Below are 23,918 nucleotides of genomic sequence, written 5' to 3'. Positions count from 1 at the left end.
AGTGCATCTAATGAAATCTCAGAGGATGAATTGATTAGTTCTGACTGAGGGAAACACAAGGACTTAATGATTAAAAAGTAAGCTTTAGTTTGATTTTCAACGGAGTCCAGATTAATCAGATTTTAATGAAAATCTGGGTTGTAATAAACACTGATTTTCAAAATAGTAGCATTACCTGAATAACTATTTTGTTTCACTGTGAAAAGATGCATTCTCTAGAATATTCATTGCAACATGAGAGTGAAATTGGAAATGACATGAACGTCTAACAGTAGGAAATAGGTTAAAATATTTTACACTGATAGAGAGGAATAGTATGCAACCATTACAAATGGTGGCGTAGGTGTCTATTGATGTGGAAAGACATTCACGATATCTAGATAAGAAGAAAAAAATGTGAGATTGAAAAACCACTAATGAAAAGCCCTAAAGGATGTACTAACGTGTTAACTAACAGTGGTTATCTTTTTAAGCTGCTGGGATTTCGACTAATTTTTTTTTAAACTCTTGGTATGCTCTAATTATGAGATGAACATAGGTACCTTTTTTTTTTTTTTTAACAGAGAAAAGTTCAGTTTCCCATTTCATCTGTGTACAGAACAGTATAGCTTTCCTGATCCTGTTGTGATTTCTTCTCTTACAGGTGTGGAGGCACGGTTGGTGCTATTTTCACTTGTCCACTAGAAGTCATTAAGACGAGGTTGCAGTCTTCAAGATTAGCTCTTCGGACAGTCTATTATCCTCAGGTTCATCTGGGGACCATCAGCGGAGCTGGGATGGTGAGACCGACGTCAGTGACGCCTGGACTCTTACAGGTTCTGAAGTAAGTTCAGTGGCGGTTCCAACTCCTACCCCCAGCCCCCCGCCCCCACTGTCAATGCAGAATGTTTATCAGGCCCATCGGATGGAATGTTCTGTTTGTACAGGCTTTGTCCAAATTTAAGAATTAGGTTTCTGTACCAATACCTTTGAACTTTGACCTTGCTCTCTTGGCCTGAGGGCTCCCTGTGTGCACGTGATCAACGTCCAAGGACAGTTAAAGTAAACCTAACAAAGCAAACCCAACATCCATGTTTAAACTGTTGCATCAAAGTGTTGCTCTTGCCCCAAATCTTCTGAGGGCTAGCGAGAGGCTCTGAGGTGGTGGTGAAATTAAAATTTTTTAAATAACACAAGAGGAGGGTTGTGAATATTTTAAGAGGAAGTAATATGGAAATAAAATGTTGCAATTTTTTACTTTTTATTTGGAAATAATTTTACATTTATAGAAAAGTTGAAGTATATATTTAATAAAATGGTCTTTAAAATTTTTGTTTCATACCTAGGCTATCTGCCTAATTTATTATTTTTACTGCATTAAAATATCTCATTTGTTTACAAAGTAGCTAAATATTCTTAGGTCAAATTTGGCTCATCAGTCTCTATGTGTAAGGCAAAATCAGTAATTCAGAAGAGCGCTTGGCAATGTCTGCGTTTTAGCTTGGGGCCTTGTGCTTTAAAAGAATGTTCAGTAAATGATAATTGAATTTGACTACACTGATATTCAGAACTCTAGCACTGATCATTGGGAGAGCATGGGTTCAAGAGAGACACAGCTGTGTATGAGTGTGCATGTTTAATTGGGAAGTGTTAGAAAAAGATGCAGTACAATGGAAGTGCTCTGTCGTAATAACCACAACGCTTCGCACTTTGGGCAGAGTTCTGTCACATTTTAGATAAGGCAGAATGGATTGGAAAGCACTTAATTTATTTTTAGGACGTTTTGTTTGTAAAGCCGACTTCTGAGTCACTCGGGCACCCATGCCAAACACACGTACGAGGGTGCGTCCAAGCTCGGGCAAGACTGGGCAGCAGGGCCAGCTGCCGAGGGCAAGGTCCCAAGTGGGAGAGTCAGAAACCCAACTCGGGAAGGAGGCGGCTGCTACCCAAGACTCGAGGAGAATCTTTTTTTTTTTTTTTTTTAATTGAACGCTGAGAAATGTTGGGGAGGCACAAAAGGCAGAAAGTTAGGGGCAGGCGCAGGGAAGGCGGAAGCACAGAGACGGGAGGCACGCTTTTGCTCTCAGTAAGGAGAGAGACAAGCCCGTTTCCTCCAAAAACATGGCTCTGAAGACACCCCATCTCAGTTCACCTTTTTATAAGTGTAGTCACTAGCAGTGTCTCAAATGACGCCTTTCTTCTGAGGAACTTAAGATGCTTTGGACCTAGTGAAACAAGTAATTTGCCAATTCTGCTAACATCCAAGGTGAACTTCCTCTTACATGCTTGCCAACAACGCATGACTAGTGGATTCATCTACTTACTGTAACTGGGAAACTCTTGCCCGGAAGTTGAGGGTGTCACCGGGGCCAAGCCCGTAAGGTAAATGGGACTGCTTCTCTAGTTCAAGTGTTTTAGGATGCGTGTTCTGCGCCCCCAGTACCTCTGTCTCTCTATCTCCAATAAATCTCTCTCCATGTATGTTTTTCCCCAATTAGGACAATTGTTTACTAAAATGTAAACCAAAGGGGAAGAAGAACCTCTCCATCTTTTAAAACACATGAACAGTGCCCACACCGCACGCAAGACAACCCATTTTCCTAAGTGATCTGGTGAGAGACCTTGCCCCCTGCTCCATCCTCAGGAGCAGCGGAGAAACTTCTGCCCAGATGCCTCCAAGGCCCATGCCCCACCCGCCAGTAAAAGCCAAAGCTGCCTCCGGGGCCTGCCGGCCTCAGCACCCCTGTCACCCGCCCCTCCCATTACTTCCCTGACTTCACCTCCTCGTATTTCCCCTCCCGAACCCTTTCGGCTACATCAGCCTCCTCCTGTCCCTTTAAAAGACTGGGAACTCTGGAACATTCCACATCAGGGCCTTTCTACTGGACATTATCTGCATGGCTGGCCCTCAGTTGTCACCTTTGCGGGAAGGCCTTGCAGTGACCATGCTGTTGAAAACTGAGCCCTTCCATCACGCCCTGTGCCTCCTTCCTGCTTTATTTCTATCCACAGCACCGACCTCTATCCAACACACAGTGTAGTTTACTTATTTATATTGTTTCTTTTCTCTCCCTGCCCCCACCAGAATGGAAGTACCTCAGAGGCAGGGACTTCGGTTTGTTTTGACCCCCGAGGTACCCCCGAGCACTGAGAATGCCGCCTGTCACACAGCAAGAATTCAGGACAAACAGAACATGGCACATCAGTAAGATACTGAATATAAAGAGCTTAACACACAGTCCTCCCCCCACTGTGTAAATAATAAATATTAGCTGCTATCATAATACATACTTTCTGTACTTTTGAAACATAAGAATTATAACTGAGTTTCTTGGTAGCCAAGGCAAAAAGGGGACTCTCATACTACATAATTCTCATCTGGAGAAAGCACACTTGCTCTTCGGGGCAGATGTATGTCATTTCCTGTTAATCAGTTCTGAAAGCAGTCTGTTACCCAGTACTTACATCAGACAGTGTACCAGCATAAGAAGCGTATCTTTTAGGATGCTTTAATGGAAGGTGACTGCTTTTCACTTTACCACCACCCTCCTGGCTCATCTGGCTCGTTGGACTGCTTTCTGATTCTTCCACTTGTCACCCCTAGGCTAGGGCAGAGCCAGCTCCTTATCCAGGAAATAGTAAACCAGGACAGAGATCCAGGCCTTTTCTCTATGCCACAAAGCCCATCAAGGTTGTCTGTTAACAGTTTTAGAAGCCATTGGGTTTATCAGATGATTATTCATTTAAAACTAAGCTGCTTATTATTAGTCTTACTCTTCCAAGAAGTACTGCATTTATCTTTTTTTTTTTTTTTTTACTTCTTTTTATTTATTTATTTAATTTATTTTTATTTTTGGCTGCGTTGGGCCTTGGTTGCTGCATGCAGGCTTTCTCCCGTTGCGGCGAGCGGGGGCTACTCTTCGTTGTGGTGTGCGGGCTTCCCTTGTTGCGGAGCACGGGCTCTAGGCACATGGGCTTCAGTAGTTGTGGCACGCGGGCTCAGTAGTTGTAGCTCACGGGCTCTAGAGTGCAGGTTCAGTAGTTGTGGCGCACGAGCTTAATTGCTCTGCGGCATGTGGGATCTTCCCGGACCAGGGCTCAAATCCGTGTCCCCTGCATTGGCAGGCGGATTCTTAACCACTATGCCACCAGGGAAGCCCAAGAAGTACTGCATTTAAGACTTAGCAGACAACAGAATTTGTGTACAGGAAGTTTATTTTTCAAAGTACAAATCAGTGTTTGCTTGTGTCTCATGTTAGGTTAACCTATCAGAGAAAAAATATTCTCCAGTGGAGCATCAATTACCTTTATGTTTTGAATATAGTTACTTAAAAAGAAAAAAGACAAGATGTTAAAACAATTAGGCTCTCAATATTAAATTTACCAAGGGGTAATTAATAATCCTTTTATTCAGGCATCTGCCTTAAAATGTCTTAGGACTTAGTCTTTTTTTTTCCTAATCAGAACTCCTGTTCTTTAAACTACTTCAGGTTACTTTATTTTTGTTTTTTGAAGTACCTCTTTGAAAAGTAATATGTTAGTGAGGTCGTTTCTCTTTTAAACACTGATGGGTTCAGATGAGAGCTTTGTCCTGGATTGGTCTGTGGTATGCATAGTATGATCTAAAATAGTGAAGAGAATGAAACGCTCCAAACGGGACTCTAATTTCTTTCTGCATTTCTTTCCTAAATGAAAGTTTCTGTGACTGTGGGAAAATTAGTCTGAGTCCTAACAAGCTGAGGAGTACCATTTATAGTAGGCACTTGATTGTTCCAGAAAAGTTTTGTAAACATCCAGCTAGGTTAGCAGTTTGAATTATGTAACAGATTTGACTTTTTGCCCACTGTTAATATGCGTAACTATGGAGACAGCCTTTCTGCGGTTCTTAAAAGGCCTGAGTCACTTGAGGACAGGCGTTCCCTACTGCATTATAGATGAGCGGCTCCCAGCTCCCTGGAGCCAGAGATTCCCTTAATTGTGTGTAGGTGACCCCTGGGCCGGCTGCACGGTGAACATTCGTGGGGACCAAAGATGGAGTCTGAACTTTAAAAAATGTTGAATGTATTGACCATTTGAAATCTTTTACATGCTATACTATAAGGTGTAGGTCACTTCAGGGTGTTATTTGAGAGAAGTTTTGGTTGAGAGAGCCTGGCTTTTTAAAAGCCCAATCCTGTTTTGAGAAAGAGTAACAGTAAAGTATTTAAAGTTGAAAACACTAAACTCTGATGCCTGTATTAAGGACCAAATGGCTTGGTTTTGGCCAGTGTGAAAATGCACTGAAACTCCGTGTCCTTCATTTGGAGTGTTAGGTTTACAGAAACCCACGAATTGTCTTTACCCCAACCCTTGTTTCGTGGCTTTGTGGGCTACAAACATGAGTTCAGTATTTTTATAACCTATGACCTATAGCTTTTTTTTAAGAACTTTTTTTTTTTTTAATTATTTCTAACTTACAGAAAAGTTACAGGAACAGTACAAATAACTTGCTTATATACTCTACCTCAGGTCACTTGTCTTTAACATTTTGCCACATTTGCTTATTTGTTTTTGGTCTATATACATACAGGTTTTTTTTCCTGAACCATTTGAAAATAGGTTACATTGCATTATGTCCCTTTACCCTTAATTCTTTAGCATTTATTTCCTACAAAAAGGATATTCTCTTAAAACCACAGTACAGTTTTCAAATTCAGGAAATTTAATATTGATGTACTGCTTTTTAACTACAGTCTATATTCCAGTTTTATCATCTATCTATTGTTAAGCGATTGATTTAGCACAAGGGTTAAATTTTGTTTTAAAACTCTGTTCCTACAAATATGTCTTCTGTTTTCAAGAACTTTTTCAGTGAGGCTTTCTGGGTTTTTTTTGTTTGTTTAACTGCTTTATTAAGATGTAATCTACATGCCATACAATGTGCCCACTTAGAGCACACAGTTCTCCTGTTGTAGTATGTTCAGAGTTTTGTGCACCCATCACAACAATTCTAGAACGTTTTCATCCCCACTATAAGAATCCCCTAACCTGTTTGCAGTCACTCCCCATCCCTAGGACTCCAGCCCTAGACAACCAACTGCTAATCTTCCTTCTGTCTATATAGATTTGTCTCATGGATATTTCATCTAAATGAAATCATACAGCATATGGCCTTTTGTGTCCAGCTCCTTTCACTTAACCTACTTTTTTTTTTAAGATTTATTTATTTATTTTTTGGCTGTGTCGGGTCTTAATTGTGGCATGCCGGATGTTTGTTGTAGTGTGCGGGCTTCTCTCTAGTTGTGGCTTGAGGGTTTTCTCTTGTCTAGTTGTGGCGCGCAGGTTCCAGAGCATGTGGGCTCTGTAGTTTGTGTCATGCAGGCTCTCTAGTTGAGGCGCGCCAGCTCAGTAGTTGTGGCGCATGAGCTTAGTTGCCCCAGGACCTGAACAGATACTTGGACACTCACGTTCATAGTAGCCAAAAGGCAGAAGCAGCCCAAGGGTGAACAACATGTGGGGCATCCATATAATGGACTTATAATTTAGCCTTAAAAAGAAGGAAATTCTGACACATGCTATAATATAGATGAACCTTAATGACACTGTGCTGAGTGAAAGAAGCCAGTCAGAAAAGGACAGATACTGTAGGATTCTACTTGTATGAGATCCCTAGAGCAGTCAGATTCATAGAGACAGAAAATAGAAGGGTGGTTGCCAGGGCTGGGGTGGGGGAATGGAGAGTTAGTGTTTACTGGGTATGGAGTCTGTTTGAATTTTATTTTATTTATTTTTTTAATACAGCAGGTTCTTATTAGTTATCCATTTTATACATATTAGTGTGTACATCTCAATCCCAATCTCCCAATTCATCACACCCCCGCCACTTTCCTCCCTTGGTGTCTATACGTTTGTTCTCTACATCTGTGTCTCAATTTCTGCCCTGCAAACCAGTTCATCTGTACCATTTTTCTAAGTTCCACATATATGCGTTAATATACGATATTGGTTTTTCTCTTTCTGACTTACTTCACTCTGTATGACAGTCTCTAGATCCATCCATGTCTCTACAGATGACCCAATTTCATTCCTTTTTATGGCTGAGTAATAGTCCATTGTATGTATGTGCCACATCTTTATCCATTCATCTGTCGATGGACACTTAGGTTGCTTCCATGTCCTGGCTATTGTAAATAGTGCTGCAGTGAACATTGGGGTGCATGTGTCTTTTTCAATTATGGTTTTCTCTGGGTATATGCCCAGTAATGGGATTGCTGGGTCATATGATAATTTTATTTTTAGTTTTTTAAGGAACCTCCATACTGTTCTCCATAGTGGCTGTATCAATTTACATTCCCACCAACAGTGAAAGAGGGTTCCCTTTTCTCCACACCCTCTCCAGCATTTGTTTGTAGATTTTCTGATGATGCCCATTCTAACTGGTATGAGGTGGTACCTCATTGTAGTTTTGATTTGCATTTCTCTAATAATTAGTGATGTTGAGCAGCTTTTCATATGCTTCTTGGCCATCTGTACGTCTTCTTTGGAGAAATGTCTATTTAGGTCTTCTGCCCATTTTTTGATTGGGTTGTTTGTTTTTTTAATATTGAGCTGCATGAGCTGTTTATATATTTTGGAGATTAATCCTTTGTCTGTAATTTGCAAATATTTTCTCCCATTCTGAGGATTGTCCTTTCATCTTGTTTGTAGTTTCCTTTGCTATGCAAAAACTTATATTTCATTAGGACCCATTTGTTTATTTTTGTTTTTATTTCCATTACTCTGGGAGGTGGATCAAAAAAGATCTTGCTGTGATTTATGTCAAAGAGTGTTCTTCCTGTTTTCTTCTAAGAGTTTTATAGTGTCCAGTCTTACGTTTAGGTCTCTAATCCATTTTGAGTTTATTTTTGTGTATGGTGTTAGGGAGTGTTCTAGTTTCATTCTTTTACATGTGGCTGTCCAGTTTTCCCAGCACCACTTATTGAAGAGACTGTCTTTTCTCCATTGTATATCCTTGCCTTCTTTGATAGATTAGTTGACCACAGGTGCATGGGTTTATCTCTGGGCTTTCTATCCTGTTCCATTGATCTATATTTCTGTTTTTGTGCCAGTACCATATTGTCTTGATTACTGTAGCTTTGTAGTATAGTCTGAGGTCAGGGAGTCTGATTCCTCCAGGTCCGTTTTTTTCCCTCAAGACCGCTTTGGCTATTCGGGGTCTTTCGTGTCTCCATACAAATTTTAAGATTTTTTGTTCTAGTTCTGTAAAAAATGCCATTGGTAATTTGACAGGGATTGCATTGAATCTGTAGACTGCTTTGGGTAGTAGAGTCATTTTCACAATATTGATTCTTCCAATCCAAGAACATGGTATATCTCTCCATCTGTTGGTATCATCTTTAATTTCTTTCATCAGTGTCTTATAGTTTTCTGCATACAGGTCTTTTGTCTCCCTAGGTAGGTTTATTCCTAGGTATTTTATTCTTTTTGTTGCAGTGGTAAATGGGAGTGTTTCCTTAATTTCTCTTTCAGATTTTTCATCGTTAGTGTATAGGAATGCAAGAGATTTCTGTGCATTAATTTTGTATCCTGCAACTTTACCAAGTTCATTGATTAGCTCTAGTAGTTTTCGGATGGCATCTTTAGGATTCTCTATGTATAGTGTCATGTCATCTGCAAACAGTGACAGTTTTACTTCTTCTTTTCTAATTTGTATTCCTTTTTCTTCTCTGATTGCCGTGGCTAGGACTTCCAAAACTATGTTGGATAATAGTGGTGAGAGTGGACATCCTTGTCTTGTTCCTGATCTTAGAGGAAATGCTTTCAGCTTTTCACCATTGAGAATGATGTTTGCTGTGGGCTTGTCAAATATGGCCTTTATTATGTTGAGGTAGGTTCCCTCTATGTCCACTTTCTGGAGAGTTTTTATCATAAACGGGTGTTGAATTTTGTCAGAAGCTTTTTCTGCATCTATTGAGATGATCATATGGTTTTTCTTCTTCTTTTGTTAATATGGTGTCTCACATTGATTGATTTGCATATATTGAAGAATCCTTGCATCCCTGGGATAAATCCCACTTGATCATGGTGTATGATCCTTTTAATGTGTTGTTGGATTCTGTTTGCTCGTATTTTGTTGAGGATTTTTGCATCTATATTCATCAGTGATTTTGGTCTGTAATTTTATTTTTTTGTAGTATCTTTGTCTGGTTTTGGTATCAGGGTGATGGTGGCCTCATAGAATGAGTTTGGGAGTGTTCCTTCCTCTGCAATTTTTTGGAAGAGTTTGAGAAGGATGGGTGTTAACTCTTCTCTAAATGTTTGATAGAATTTACCTGTGAAGCCATCTGGTCCTGGACTTTTGTTTGTTGGAAGATTTTTAATCACAGTTTCAATTTCATTACTTGTGATTGGTCTGTTCATACTTTCTATTTCTTCCTGGTTCAGTCTTGAACGGTTATACCTTTCTAAGAATTTGTCCATTTCTTCCAGGTTGTCCATTTTATTGGCATAGAGTTGCTTGTAGTAGTCTCTTAGGATGCTTTGTATTTCTGTGGTGTATGTTGTAACTTCTCCTTTTTCATTTCTAATTTTATTGATTTGAGTCCTCTCCCTCTTTTTCTTGATGAGTCTGGCTAATGGTTTATCAATTTTGTTTATCTTCTCAGAACCAGCTTTTAGTTTTATTGATCTTTGCTATTGTTTTCTTTGTTTTTATTTCATTTATTTCTACTCTGATCTTTATGATTTCTTTCCATTTATTAACTTTGGGTTTTGTTTGTTCTTTCTCTAGTTCCTTTAGGTGTAAGGTTAGATTGTTTATTTGAGATGTTTGTTGTTTCTTGAGGTAGGATTGCATTGCTATAAACTTCCCTCTTAGAACTGCTTTTGCTGCATCCCATAGGTTTTGGATTGTCGTGTTTTCATTGTCATTTGTCTCTAGGTATTTTTTGATTTCCTCTTTGATTTCTTCAGTGATCTCTTGGTTATTTAGTAACATATTGTTTAGCCTCCATGTGTTTGTGTTTTTTACATTTTTTCCCTGTAATTGATTTCTAATCTCATAGCACTGTAGTCAGAAAAGATGCTTGATATGATTTCAATTTTCTTAAATTTACTGAGGCTTGATTTGTGACCCAAGATGTGATCGATCCTGGAGAATGTTCTGTGCGCACTTGAGAAGAAAGTGTAATCTGCTGTTTTGGGATGGAATGTCCTATAAATATCAATTAAATCTATCTGGTCTGTTGTGTCATTGAAAGCTTGTGTTTCCTTATTTATTTTCTGTTTGGGTGATCTGACCGTTGATGTAAGTGAGGTGTTAAAGTCCCCCACTATTATTGTGTTACTGTTGATTTCCTCTTTTATAGCTGTTAACAGTTGCCTTATGTATTGAGGTGCTCCTATGTTGGGTGCATATATATTTATAATTGTTATATCTTCTTCTTGGATTGACCCCTTGATCATTATGTAGGGATCCTTGTCTCTCGTAACATTCTTTATTTTAAAGACTATTTTATCTGATATGAGTATTGCTACTCCAGCTTTCTTTTGATTTCCATTTGCTTGGAATATCTTTTTCCATCCCCTCACCTTCAGTCTGTATGTGTCCCTAGGTCTGAAGTGGGTCTCTTGTAGACAGTATATATATGGGTCTTGTTTTTGTATCCGTTCAGCAAGCCTGTGTCTTTTGGTTGGAGCATTTAATCCATTCACGTTTAAGGTAATTATCGATATGTATGTTCCTATTACCATTTTCTTAACTGTTTTGGGTTTGTTTTTGTAGGTCCTTTTCTTCTCTTGTATTTCCCACTTAGAGAAGTTCCTTTAGTATTTGTTGTAGAGCTGGTTTGGTGGTGCTGAATTCTTTTAGCTTTTACTTGTCTGTAAAGCTTTTGATTTCTCCATCAAATCTGAATGAGATCCTTGCCGGGTAGAGTAATCTTGGTTGTAGGTAGGTTCTTCCCTTTCATCACTGTAAATATGTCATGCCACTCCCATCTGGCTTGTAGAGTTTCTGCTGAGAAATCAGCTGTTAACCTTACGAGAGTTCCCTTGTATGTTATTTGGCGTTTTTCCCTTGCTGCTTTCAATAATTTTTCTTTAATTTTTGCCAGTTTGATTACTATGTGTCTCAGCGTGTTTCTCCTTGGGTTTCTCCTGTATAGGACTCTCTGCGCTTCCTGGACTTGGGTGGCTATTTCCTTGCCCATGTTAGGGAAGTTTTCCTCTATAACCTCTTCAAATATTTTCTCCGGTCCTTTCTCTCTCTCTTCTCCTTCTGGGACCCCTATAATGTGAATGTTGGTGTGTTTAATGTTGTCCCAGAGGTCTCTTAGGCTGTCTTTATTTCTTTTCATTCTTTTTTCTTTATTCTGTTCTGCAGCAGTTAGTTCCACCATTCTGTCTTCCAGGTCACTTATCCGTTCTTCTGCCTCAGTTATTCTGCTATTGATTCCTTCTGGTGTAGTTTTCATTTCAGTTATTGTATTGTTCATCTCTGTTTGTTTGTTCTTTAATTCTTTTAGGTCTCTGTTAAACATTTCTTGCATCTTCTCGATCTTTGCCTCCATTCTTTTTCCGAGGTCCTGGGTCATCTTCACTATCATTATTCTGAATTCTTTTTCTGGAAGGTTGCCTATCTCCACTTCGTTTAGTTGTTTATCTGGGGTTTTATCTTGTTCCTTCATCTGGTACCTAGCCCTCTGCCTTTTCATCTTGTCTGTCTTTCTCTGAATGTGGTTTTTGTTCCACAGGCTGCAGAATTGTAGTTCTTGCTTCTGCTGTCTGCCCTCTGGTGGATGAGGCCATCTCTGGAATCTGTTTGAGAAGATGAAAAAGTTCTGGAGATGGATGCTGGTGATGGTTGTGCAACAGTGTGAATGTACTTATTGCCACTGAACTATACACTTAAAAATGGAAAATGGTAAAAAATTTATGTACCACAGTAAAAAAGTTTTTAAAGAAAAAGCAGGCACAGTATTCTCTTTGAACCTGAGATACTAAGCGTTAGCTTTAAAGAGCAGTCATCGTCCCATGAAAGTTACTGGATTCTTCTGTTCCTCATTTCCCTGTTTAGGGCTCTCCTGTAATGGGTAAAGATCTAGAAGATAGGTTAGAAATAAGGAATAAATCCAAAAGAAATACCATCCGAAGAAATTTCTCAACCTGTTTCTCAGTGAATCTTGTCATAACAAGGACATCATTTCCTGTATCAGACCCTTTGCTGCTCTCTGCCTTCCTGGGATGTCGGTGGGTAGTGCAAACCCTGAACACCTTGCTCCTGCCTGAACAAGGGAGATTTTGAAGCATGTTTTTTCACTGTAGTAATGAAAGCAGTATTCATCAGTCTTCTGATTTTGTATTGTAATATAATCAGATAAGACCCTGGGGTTTTGTAAACATTCTGTTCTTTATTCAGGGAGCTAACGTGAAGGCTGAACCCTTATCATTTTGCACAGGCCTTGCCTAAGGTTTTTAAAGATACATCTTTTCTCGTTATTCAGGTCGATCTTGGAGAAGGAAGGACCAAAGTCACTTTTTAGAGGCTTGGGTCCAAATTTGGTTGGAGTTGCACCATCAAGGTAAGCATTAATCTTTCAGCTAGCTCACTGCATACAGTATCTAATACCCTGAGTCCTTTCTTACTGGAGGGGCAATACCGCTAGATGTCTAGTTTCTTTTTCTGTGGGGGATTTGCCAAAGTGCATCTGACATATAGAAGTAGTGATAACTGTTGGCATGTCTTTCAGTGTGTGCGTGAGAAAGAGATTCTTGGTTACTTTATTCTTAAGTGGAGAATTATTCTGCTCCCGTCACGTGGTGTCTTCTCTGAGTGTTTGCTACTCTAAGGATGGCGTGTGGTCAGCAGCATTGGCATCACCTAGGAGCTTGTTAAAACTACTCGATCTCAGACCACACCCCAGACCTGCATCAGAATTTGCATTCTGCCAAAACCCACAGGTGATTCATATGCACTTGGAAGCACTGATCTAAAGCAATTTTAACGGCTTCCAAGCTTACTTTATTTAAAACATTCTTATTTGTGTTACAAGGTTTAATTCTCTTTAAAGCTTACTTGAATATATCAAGCTGCATTGTCCCAATGCAGTAGCCCCTGGTCATGTGGGGCTACTTAAATCAATTAAAATTAAAAATTCAGTTCCTTGGTCTCACCAGCCACATTTCAAGTTACTTAGCATTCATATGTAGCTAGTGGCTCCTGCATTGGAGAACATAGGTATAGAACATTTCCATCTCTGCAGAAAGTTCTTTTCGACAGTGCTGATACAGAGGATAGGCGTGTGTGGATATGAAAGTGAATGTCTCTGCGTGTGTGTGTGCGCGCGTGTGTGTGTGTGTGTGTGTGTGTGTGTGCATAGCAGCTTATCTGTGAAAAGTAGGTAAGAAACTGCTTCTAGAAATTACCTCCTGGGAGGGGGAGCACAGTGACAAGGGTCACTTATGTGAATCCACATAGTACTTGAATAGACTTTAAGCAAAATTCATCTTTATAACAAAAATGAGAATTTTGTTTTATACAAAGTTAAGACTAAAAGCTTCTAGAATACTTGTATATCAGTGCTCCAGTTTATACGCAGATCTCCTGAGGATGTTGTAAAAATGCAGAGGTCCAAGAGGGAGGGGATATAGGTATACATATAGCTGATTTACTTCATTGTACAGCAGAAACTAACACAACATTGTAAAGCAATTATACGCCAATAAAAAATGCAGATTCTTATTAAATCCTTTTGTTCCTTTGGAATTCTGTAGCTTATGTGTATAATCTATTGAAAATATAGAAAATACTAGTTTGTGAGGTTATATGAGGTATGCATTGTTAAGAGAAGGCAAACATACTGCATATATGTAGTAAAGTTTTTAAATGGAGTCAGATCTACTTGTGGACAGTGCTAATTTGGTAACACCTGTCAATCTGATATAGAGTCCTGGCCACCACACCCATTTAGAACAGTTGGGACCTAGAAAAAAACGAAAGACTGTTTTATAACACATTCATGATATGTAGTCAGGATCCTAAGTTGAAAAATACATTCTGTAATTGATCCATGGGCCAGCTGAAAAAAAGCATTTTCCCTGACATTGCTGGTGAAGAAGCAGGGAAAATCACAGCCAGGCTCTGCCTTCCAGCCCCAACAGGAGAGGAGACAGAAGCGGGGAAGCAGACAGAGGCAGAGAAGACCGGAGAGCCAAGGTGGGGCACCCGCCACCCCCAGCAGTCCCTTTTTGGGGCTGGGAGCACGTCAGTGGAGGGTGCACTTGATGAAAACACGTGTGCCACCGTACATGTTCCTATGTGATCCTGAGTCATCAGGAATAAAGTTCACAGTACATCTGACATACTCATTTTGGTGTAAGGCAGGACAAGTGTGGTATGTTTTAGAAATGTATTATAAATTTTAACAGTTGTGGTATATGTTGGTGCTTAAAAGGATTGGCATTCATCCAGGATGAAGACTGTAAACGGACTTTGTATGTATATTACCAAAACCTCATTTTCCTCAGTTGTTTTGGGCACTCCCGTCATCATTGAGTACTTTCTGGAGGGCCAATCAGGAGCTTCCTGAAGATGCCTGCAACAGGTTTTGGTTTTTAGCACAGATAAGGTCAAGCTTTCGGTTACATGTTAACTTCTTTCCCATATTGCTAAATTTTTCAGGGGTTGTGGAAGGACATACATATTATATAGCGTCGAACCAATGTCTTGATAGCATTCTCTCTTTGTTCTAACAGGGCTGTGTACTTTGCATGCTACTCCAAAGCCAAAGAGCAGTTCAATGGCATTTTCGTGCCTAATAGCAATACTGTGCACATTTTCTCAGCTGGCTCTGCAGGTATGTTACCGTAGTGAGTGGAGATGAGTTGCTCACTTTCCTAAAGCATGTGTCGTACCAAACAGCTTTCTCCAGGAATTAGAAATTAGGTCTCTGCTTCTTTTGCATCTAAAATCATTTTCCTAAAGCTTTATGTTAGAAGTGATAAAACATGACTGTTTGAGAGCGGTTTGTAACTTGCTTCCGTTTCCTTTTACCCTGAAGCTTTTTATTCTCCCTCAAAATTGACATGTTCTCATGCATACTACTGGTTAGTGTGATGTATCTTTTAAAGGAATATTAATGTGTTTTCATGCCTTTTTATTACATTATTTTCTAAAGTTCGAGCTGCTTTTTCTGTGGCTCCCGACGGCGTCTAGCCTACCCTGAGTACAGTTGGCACTTCTGTCCTTAAGAGTTGGATGAGGGCTCAGGGCTTGTAGCGGGATTCTTGCAGTAGGATCAGTGATAGATTAGGTAGCTTCTGTTCTTTTTTGAGGGAATCATCCCACCTACCATGGAAAATTCACAGAAGGATTTTTTCCCCAGGAAATACTTGGCAAAACCATGGACATGCCGATCGCTGAGAGAAGGCTGTGTCTTTTTCGATGGAAATTTTATGTCTATTTAAATAGAAGGGTGTTTTAGAGAATTAAATTGGCATTTTATGAAAACTTTCTACCCTCCAAGTTGTACGTATCAGTCTTGTCCCTGTTACTCCAAATAAAAGTACTAGTAATCCATCTGAGTAGTTACGGATAATAATTTCTGGACCCCAAATGGGAAATGACATTAGCAGAGCTGCTTCACAACAAGAAAGGTGTTTTACAGAATACGGAGCCTGAGAGGAGTGCGTGGGGTTCAGAGGAGGCCAGGCTTCACTGCCAAGGCCGATAGGGAGTTAGCCATACGCGAAAGGCTGTGCCCCAGTTTTGTAACTTTTGCAAAATTAACATAGAGGAACCTTGGTAAATAAAACAGACCTGGAGGGAGATTTTTTTTTTTAATGAAGTCTTTAATTTGCTGTTTTAAGGAGCTAATGTTGCTGTTGTTTTTTGTTTTGTTTCTTTTCCTCCTTCCTGGTAACATTCAGTTTTTTGGGTTTTTTTATAATTCTAGTATAGTTGATTTACAAAGTTTTGTTAGTTTCAGGTGTACAGCAGAGTGATTAGTTTCTTATGTATATACACACACACATATATATTCTTTTTCAGTTTCTTTTCCATTATGGTTTATTATAAGATATTGAAGATAGTTCCCTGTGCTGTACAGTAGGTCCTTGTTGTTCATCTGTGGAGGGAGATTTTTAAACCACTATCTAGGGTCCTATTATCTAATCAATCTACTTAGGCTGTGGAGGTGTCGGGTCAATACTGCTTTTTTGGTTGGTCTGGAATGATTAACAATATTAAGATGGAGAAGGCTTACTTTAAAAATGGTTACTATAGGCAGATCAGTCTTAAAACTTTGATTTCCTAAAATGGTCAGGTATTAAAATGTTGAAGTTTGGATTCAGGTAAATGGAGATTTAGTTTCTTCTATTTTAAGTTATATATCAGGTACCCTTTTGGATAAGATCAGCAACTTTTTAAAACAAATTATTTCTGAACCTGAACCTTTCAATTGAGTTTTAGAATAGTTTCGTATATATTTACCAATGGAACCACATTAACAGGAATATCAACAGCACCACCTAGCGGCTGAATGGACTAGACAGGGCTCTAGAAAATAGAGAGATATTATGTTAGGTCCTACATACCAGTAGATGTTACATTTTAGGGGACTATAGCTTCCATCTGTAGTATGGAAATATAACTGCTTCCTACCATCCGTTTTTATTATTAAGCCATTGAAAGCCTGATTTCAAAGTTTATCACATGGAATAGACAGCTTTAATAAGCATTGACTCTGTTCACTGATAACATTTTCTATTCTTTTTTTCTTCCAGCTTTTGTCACAAATTCCTTAATGAATCCTATATGGATGGTTAAAACCCGGATGCAGCTAGAACGGAAGTAAGTTGTTAATTGTTCCTTCCTTAATATAAGAATTCTTAGGGCTTTTTTTCTTCCACCAGTTCCAGCTGTGGAGTGAGATCGTCCTTAGCCATCCCCATCCTTGTTTTGTCTGAATATAAGCATATGTAGAAACTCCTTTTGTCTTGAGGTTGATACTGCCAAGCCTTGTGGGGAGACAAAGGCCAACAGAAATAACACACAAGGGGGTGTCGAAGTTCGCTCAGTTGTGGCCCCTGATCTACAGGGTAGTCGGTGGGTCTCTGCTCCTGGATGACCCCACCGCCCCCAAGTTGGAGTGCTGCGGGCTCTCCTCCAGGTGGCCTCTCTTTCAAGTGGGAAGATGCCAGGAAGGGCAGAACAGCAAACGCCCCTGGTCTCAGAAGGGGCATTCTAATCTCCAAGGCCCTCAGATATCCGAGATTCCTGCGCTGAAACTAGCCAGGGATTCTTGGGATTTTTCATGCTGTGGGTTCTCTTGGCAGTCTCTGGTGAAGGCTGCAGGTGCTTTTTAGAACAATATTTTTAAAAGAGTGAAAACCAATTATTGAAATACAATTATCAGTGGGTTTTTTTTTAATTGCAATATAGTAATATAATTCTTTAACACATTAAATAACAAGATCAAAGAGCAGCCCCATAACTACTGTAATTTCAAGTTAGTGAAGATGGTAAATGATGCTTTGTGATAGGATTCTAAGAGCCCTTCTGTTACTAGTTTGCCTAGAAACGTTGTGTGGGGCGCTGGAAACTTCCAGCTAGTCCAGTCTAACCTTAAGCTACCCAGTAAAGAAAGCAGGGGAGAGAGCGAGCAAGTGCGCCCCCTGGAAGTGGAGCTGGGGTCTGCCTTAGCTTGTTTTTTCTCTTCAATGACCCCCATAGCCTCTGAATTGGTCTTTGATTCTGTGTTTCCCCTAATCCATTCTGTCTGAAAGAACCTTCTAAAATGCATCAGGTCTAATCATTTTGAATAGATTGCTTGCTCAGAATCCTTCGATGAATGTCAGTTACTCTTAGGGTCAAATCCTCACTCCTCAGCTTAACATTCAAGGTCCTTTGCGATTTTCTAAAAGTGTCATGTGCTCTCATGCTTCCATCTCCCTGAATCTGCCGTCCCCTCACCAGGAATCCCGTTTCCCCTTCTTGTCCCTCAAGAACACCTTGTCCTGCAAGCTGCAGACCAGTGTCCTCTCCTGGAAACCTTCGGCAATCGCTCCCAGTTCCAGGTGTGCATACAGTGTCCTAATGTCACTTCTGTTTAGCAGCGGATAAATGCATGAGTCAGCTGAGAGCCTTCCTTTATACGCATTCTTTTAAATCTGGCTGGAAATGACCCGTGCTTAGGACATTTGAAAGCCGTGTTTGTGTGGGCTCTGTTAACATAGCCCTCAACAATGAGTATTTGTTGCATGCTTCCTGTGCAACTAGTCACAGCAGAAACAGCAGGGAATAAGACATGGGCCTTGCCTTCCAGAAGCTCACAGCTTCACAGAAAATAAAAGAGAATTCTAGGCTGGTGCGATAAGAGACCTGAGGTGCTCCAGGACCCTGGAGGGTCCTTAATGCAGTCTGGGCAGGACGTGCAGCCAGGGAGGGGCTCTTGTGGCATCCACCCTCCCATCTACAGGATAACCGGTGGGCAGCGGCGGGTGTGAAGGTGTCTCAGGCAGGGAATCTGCTGTGCAGAAAATCTGAAGGCAAGAAAGCATTGTTCATTCCGAGCAGCAGAAAGAAGGGGTGTGTCCTGCATGCAGATATGCTGGAGAAGGAGGGAGGTGCAGGGAGATAAGACGGGAGAAGCCAAAAGAGAGGGCCACATCCTTAAAAGCCCTGGGGAGGAATGGGCGTTTGGACTCGGCTTTATTTTGAGGCAGTAGTGGTTCAGGGGGCCTTTCTGTCCTCCGTTAGAGGATATTTGGCAATGTCTGGAGATGTCTTTCTCTCTCGCGACTTAGGTGGCATCTAGTGGGTGGTGGCCGGGGCTGCTGCTAGATATTCTACGAGGCATAGGCCCGCCCCCAGCGGAGAATTACCTGGCCCCAAATACCTATAGTGCCAAGGTCGAGGAGCCCTGCCCAACAGGGTGTTAAGCAGGGGAGCGAGGTGCTTGGCGTTTGTGTCACAAAGGTCACACCAGGTAGGGGGTGGGGCTGGGGGGCCCAGGACACTGGTCTGCTGCCCCACAGGGGGCCTCCCACGTGCGCCCAGTGTGAACACTGTCCAGTCCTGGGATTCTGTTTGTATCCCGGCGGTTTATGAAAACTTCCTGTCATGGGGTAGGAGCATCCAGGCCGGAGGCTTTTTAGTTATTGTAGAGTCTATTCTGTTTATAATTTTACAAATGTAGAAATAATGGAATCAAAATACACCCTTTGGAGACTAGAACGATAAGAAAGAATACTCACACTCACCACCCTGTCGGAATGTTGGGGAGTTTTTCCTTCAGTATTTTCTTAAAGCATATGTGTACAGTAATCGCAATTATACTTTACGTGTAATTTTGTCCAGCACTTCCCCACATCTGACTGCCTTCACAACTGTTTTAATCTAGTATATGTACCACGGTTTACGTATCTATCCCCATGTGTAGACGTTGGGATTGTTTTGATTCTGTTGCAGTCGTATTTTCCTCTGTGATGAACACCTTCCATATAGCTCTTTCCAAAAGTAGATCGAAGACCCTGAGCACGAGTCTGTGACCCAGTACAGGTGCATGTCCCATCCTGTGGGCCTGTCGGGTGTCCCGGCTGATGGGCCTGGCCTCACAGCAGGCTGGGCTCAGCCAACCACAGACCAGGGAAGACTGTGGCACCCACCATGCAATTTCTCTTTAGCTAATCTTTGTGACTCGGTGCAGCAGGCGGGCTCCTGAGCAGGCGGGCTCCTGAGCGTGGTGTCGTAACGGCATCTCGTTGGTCTCCTTTGTGCAGAGTGAGAGGCTCCAAGCAGATGAACACGCTCCAGTGTGCTCGCTATGTTTACCAGACGGAAGGCATTCGTGGTTTCTACAGGGGACTAACTGCCTCGTACGCTGGAATTTCAGAAACCATCATCTGTTTTGCTATTTATGAAAATTTGAAGAAGTATCTGAAAGAAGCTCCCTTAGCCTCTTCTACAAATGGGACTGAGAAAAACTCCACAAACTTTTTTGGACTTATGGCAGCTGCTGCTCTCTCCAAGGGCTGTGCTTCCTGTGTCGCTTACCCCCATGGTAGGTTTTGCTTTTCCTTCCGGAGCAGGAAAATAGCCATCAGTTTGTGTCAGTGTATCCAGACCTCCGTAGCTCAGGTGGACGTGCAAGCACCTGCAGGTGACAGGGTAGCTGAGCCCAGCTCGGCTGGCTTCAGCTCACGTATGCAGCTCACGCGGGCAGTGGGAGCTCCGCTTTACTTGGCTGCGGCAGATTGTGGCCAAAACTTGGCTGTGTGGAATGTGGGCCCTGGGTTGTGGAACTTCTGATGTTTCCAAAGAAGCCAAAAATCTGGATTTTATTTAAAATTCCTCAATTTAAAAAAATGATGTAGGAGCCAAGCTTTAAAAAAAATTTCAGCCTCCATTTTGAATGGAGTGCTGAGGAAAACTACTTTGGGTACATTTACTTTTTAAGGGATTAATAATAGACCTAATGTTCTACTGAACTACTTTTAAAAGAAAGAAAACAGCTTATTTTATTGTGCCATGAAAAACAGGTTTTGTTTTCAAACACCCGCTGCACTGTCAGCTGTGACAAATGCACATGGTCAACTTCTCACAGGTCATTGAGTCCCCGTCGTGTGCTGGGGCACCGAGCAGCCCCACGGGCTTGCAGAGAGGGGGTTGGTGCTTCCCGGGTCACGTGCCCTGAAGTCCGCTTGACAGGCAGTCACAGGTGTCATGCTGTGGGTGCCAGGGTGAGGCAGGGCCAGGTGGGCAAGGGTATGAAAAAGGAGGAGGCTGGACGGAGTGGAGAAGGATCCTGGCAGGAGGAGAAAGTTGGGGAGTACATGGAAAGAAAGTTTTGTTGGAGATGTCACCATACGTGATACAAACACACCTCCAGGGAAATGACAGTGTTTACTTCACTGAGAGTAGAAAACTGTAAACTATCTTAAAATTGAGTCCCATTCAAACTAAGCTTATTTTTTAAACCCCTAGAAGTTATTTGGTGCTTTTGTATGTATACATCAGTCTTGGGACAATTGACCAATTCCCTAATTGACCAATTCCCAGAGTTAGAAAATGTTCTGAGAAGAACTTTTCATTGTCTCTCTGTGACTACCCCAACCAAATAGAGCTGAGGTGGCGAAGAGCCATAGCTGTACGTGAACGTTTGTAAAGCTGTGTGCTTCGCGTTCTCTGCACATGTTGCTTGGAAGTACAGTTCATCTGTAGCCTGAAATGTGTGTTTCTCTCTGCAGAAGTCATAAGGACACGGCTCCGGGAGGAGGGCACCAAGTACAAGTCTTTTGTCCAGACTGCTCGGCTGGTCTTCCGGGAAGAAGGCTACCTGGCCTTTTATAGAGGACTCTTTGCCCAGCTCATCCGGCAGATACCAAATACTGCCATTGTGTTGTCTACCTATGAGTTAATTGTGTACCTGTTAGAAGACCATGCTCAGTAACAGACCATAAAATTGTGGTCTAGAAGAATAAAACTGAGAAACTCTAGAGAATTTTTTTTTTTCCATTGATGTGTAGAATGTTTGAGACCGAAACAGGAAAGGCCGTAGAATATCTGGCTTGTGTCACCTGTTGGACATTTCCTTTTGGATTCATGCTTTCTGGAAGGTTTATTTTCATTAACGTTAACAGTTAATTATAACTTTTGGTTGTTTTTGTTTTGTTTTGTTTTAACTTAAGAGAATTCAGGATAAAGCACCAGTAAATTAAATCATGGTATTTAAGTATAAATTTGTTTTGTGTCCTCTTTTATGTCCGCCCATAGGGTAAACTGTAGCTAAGGACTTCAGTGAAGCATAAGCCTAGAAACGCAGAGAAAAACTATCAACTCAAGGTACAGTTGTTTTCTAGTCTGACTAAGATCCTGCACTGCGGGACCGGTAGGAAGCGCCACGTCTTGATGGCACAGGGCAGACCAGGACAGACTCCCCAGCTAGTCTCCAGAAACCTCCCACAGATTGATCATTTAAGCTCTCCGGCTGCTGAGTTTAAAAAAATAAGTACAGCTTCCTGACACTAAATATTTTAAACTATAAACGTTTTCCAGAAGTTATCCTCTATCCCCAGTTTGAACCAAAGGCAAGAGTTTTGTTTGTTTGTTTTGCGTTACGCGGGCCTCTCACTGTTGTGGCCTCTCCCGTTGCGGAGCACAGGCTCAGCAGCCATGGCTCACAGGCCCAGCCGCTCCACGGCATGTGGGATCCTCCCGGACCGGGACATGAACCCGTGTCCCCTGCATCAGCAGGCGGACTCTGAACCACTGCGCCACCAGGGAAGCCCAAAGGCAAGAGTTTCAAAGAATGGTTTACCAATTACCTTGGCCCTGGATGTACTTGCCCCAGTTCAGCCTAGTCAAGCCCAGGTCCCTTGTGAGAGTGTCAGAGGGCAGCCTCCCGAGTCAGCTGTAAGTGTGGAACGTGGCGCGTCTGCAGCCCTGTTCTCGGGGCTCCACCACTGGAGAAGAGGGGCAAGGAGCACGGTTGACTGCCCACCCCTAGGGGAGTGCTCTTTTATTCTGACAGGAGGCATTGGTGTTGTTTAAATACCCTAGAATTTAAGGTTAAAAAGTTAAAATCCTAGAAATGAGAAATCACCAGAGTTTTAAACCCCCCCTCATTTTTAAAGGAAATTTAATAAAGGACAGAAAGATAATAAGACAGAAGGCAGGTAAGATAGATGGTCTTCCCATGAACTCTTTCACTGGAATTTGCATATACTGTACATTAAGGTTATTTTTCAATCTGAATATCTAGAAAGATACTTGATTCTAATCACTGATGCACTGTCACATCAGATTCAGTGGCAGATACTCTGGTAGGAATGAGAAGAGGTTATTTTCAAATTGAAATACAATTGAGTTTAATTCTCTTCACCTTTGGTCATAAAGGAGGTTGGTTGGTGTTTTTGAGCCCTCTAGCATAATTTGCTACAACTGTCAACACTAAATGGAAGTCAAAATAAATGACTTTAGTCAAACTTCAGTGATTCTACGATGCGTGACAGCAAAGATATTTCTATTCCAGAAGCTCATCTTAACTGGTTAATAGTGGCACTTAGCAACACCTTCCTATTTTAATGTTCATACGAAAGCCTGAATTTTTCCTCAAGATTTTATCTAATATGAAGGTCAAAAGTTAGGTTGCTTAATATTCACTAGTTGGGTATGAGAATTATTTGGAAATAATTTTCACTTATACATTCTTGAGGTAATAAGTTTGATATTAAGCTGGTATAATTTAGTTCTCTGCTTCTGCAACAGGGCATTGAAATGAAAGAAACGTTGAGTACCAGAAGTAGGAAGAGAACAAGCAGGAAGAAAGTGATGCTTCCTCTATAAAGGGGCTTACTGGATTTTAAAGTGGTATATATCACTGAACTGTTAATGGAAAAATCCCATGATTGATTTCTCTCTTTTCCACAAGCTTAGTCACTGACATTTCACCATTTTTCAGTAGTCATACGTATAAGACTTTTTAAACCCTCGTTGCTTATCCGTGTGTGCCATGCACTGTGCAAGGTGTTACTTACTTTCTCATTTAAATTAATTCTGACAAACTTGTGAGGCACGTATTACCATCATGCACATTTTACAAATGAGAGAGGCTCTGAGGCTTGCCTGGCTCGCCAGAGATAAGTAGTAAACTGGACCAATCATGGGTTTGTGCTGCTTGCTGAGTAGATGAATGTAAGGTGGAAGGGGCATCCGAGCCTACGCAATGATCTGACTCTGAAGCTAAGGTACAGCAAACCATTCCATTCCATTCACTTAAGGCTTACGATTCCACCCCAGTCAAGGTGAGCTTCTAGCCATGCCCAGGACAGAACTGTTGGGTGCATTCTTTGTCCACATAGATCACAGAGCCCTTCCTTTGAGTGGGACGTTCTGCAGACAATCTTCCTTGGAAAGAGAACGGTGCTTAAATACAACGCCTCACATTTTGAAGGGAAGCTTC

The 23,918-nt window shown here is 41.3% G+C and overlaps 1 protein-coding gene across 1 annotated transcript in view; it reads left to right on the top strand.

The window, feature by feature from the left end:
- The window catches only part of SLC25A33 (solute carrier family 25 member 33), a 30,349-nt gene extending 8,861 nt beyond the window's left edge, over window positions 1–21,488 (top strand). Inside the window, exons 2-7 of the mRNA XM_030879308.2 lie at window positions 644–823; window positions 12,462–12,539; window positions 14,713–14,813; window positions 16,741–16,807; window positions 19,738–20,018; window positions 21,205–21,488. Coding sequence (XP_030735168.1) covers window positions 644–823; window positions 12,462–12,539; window positions 14,713–14,813; window positions 16,741–16,807; window positions 19,738–20,018; window positions 21,205–21,407 — 910 coding nt within the window. The 3' untranslated portion in view covers window positions 21,408–21,488. The remainder of the gene's footprint in view (window positions 1–643; window positions 824–12,461; window positions 12,540–14,712; window positions 14,814–16,740; window positions 16,808–19,737; window positions 20,019–21,204) is intronic.
- The last annotated feature ends 2,430 nt before the right edge of the window (window positions 21,489–23,918 follow it).

Source organism: Globicephala melas, chromosome 1 (assembly GCF_963455315.2).
Source record: "Globicephala melas chromosome 1, mGloMel1.2, whole genome shotgun sequence".
NCBI classification, from domain to species: domain Eukaryota; kingdom Metazoa; phylum Chordata; class Mammalia; order Artiodactyla; family Delphinidae; genus Globicephala; species Globicephala melas.
This window is presented reverse-complemented; position numbering and strand designations above follow the sequence as displayed.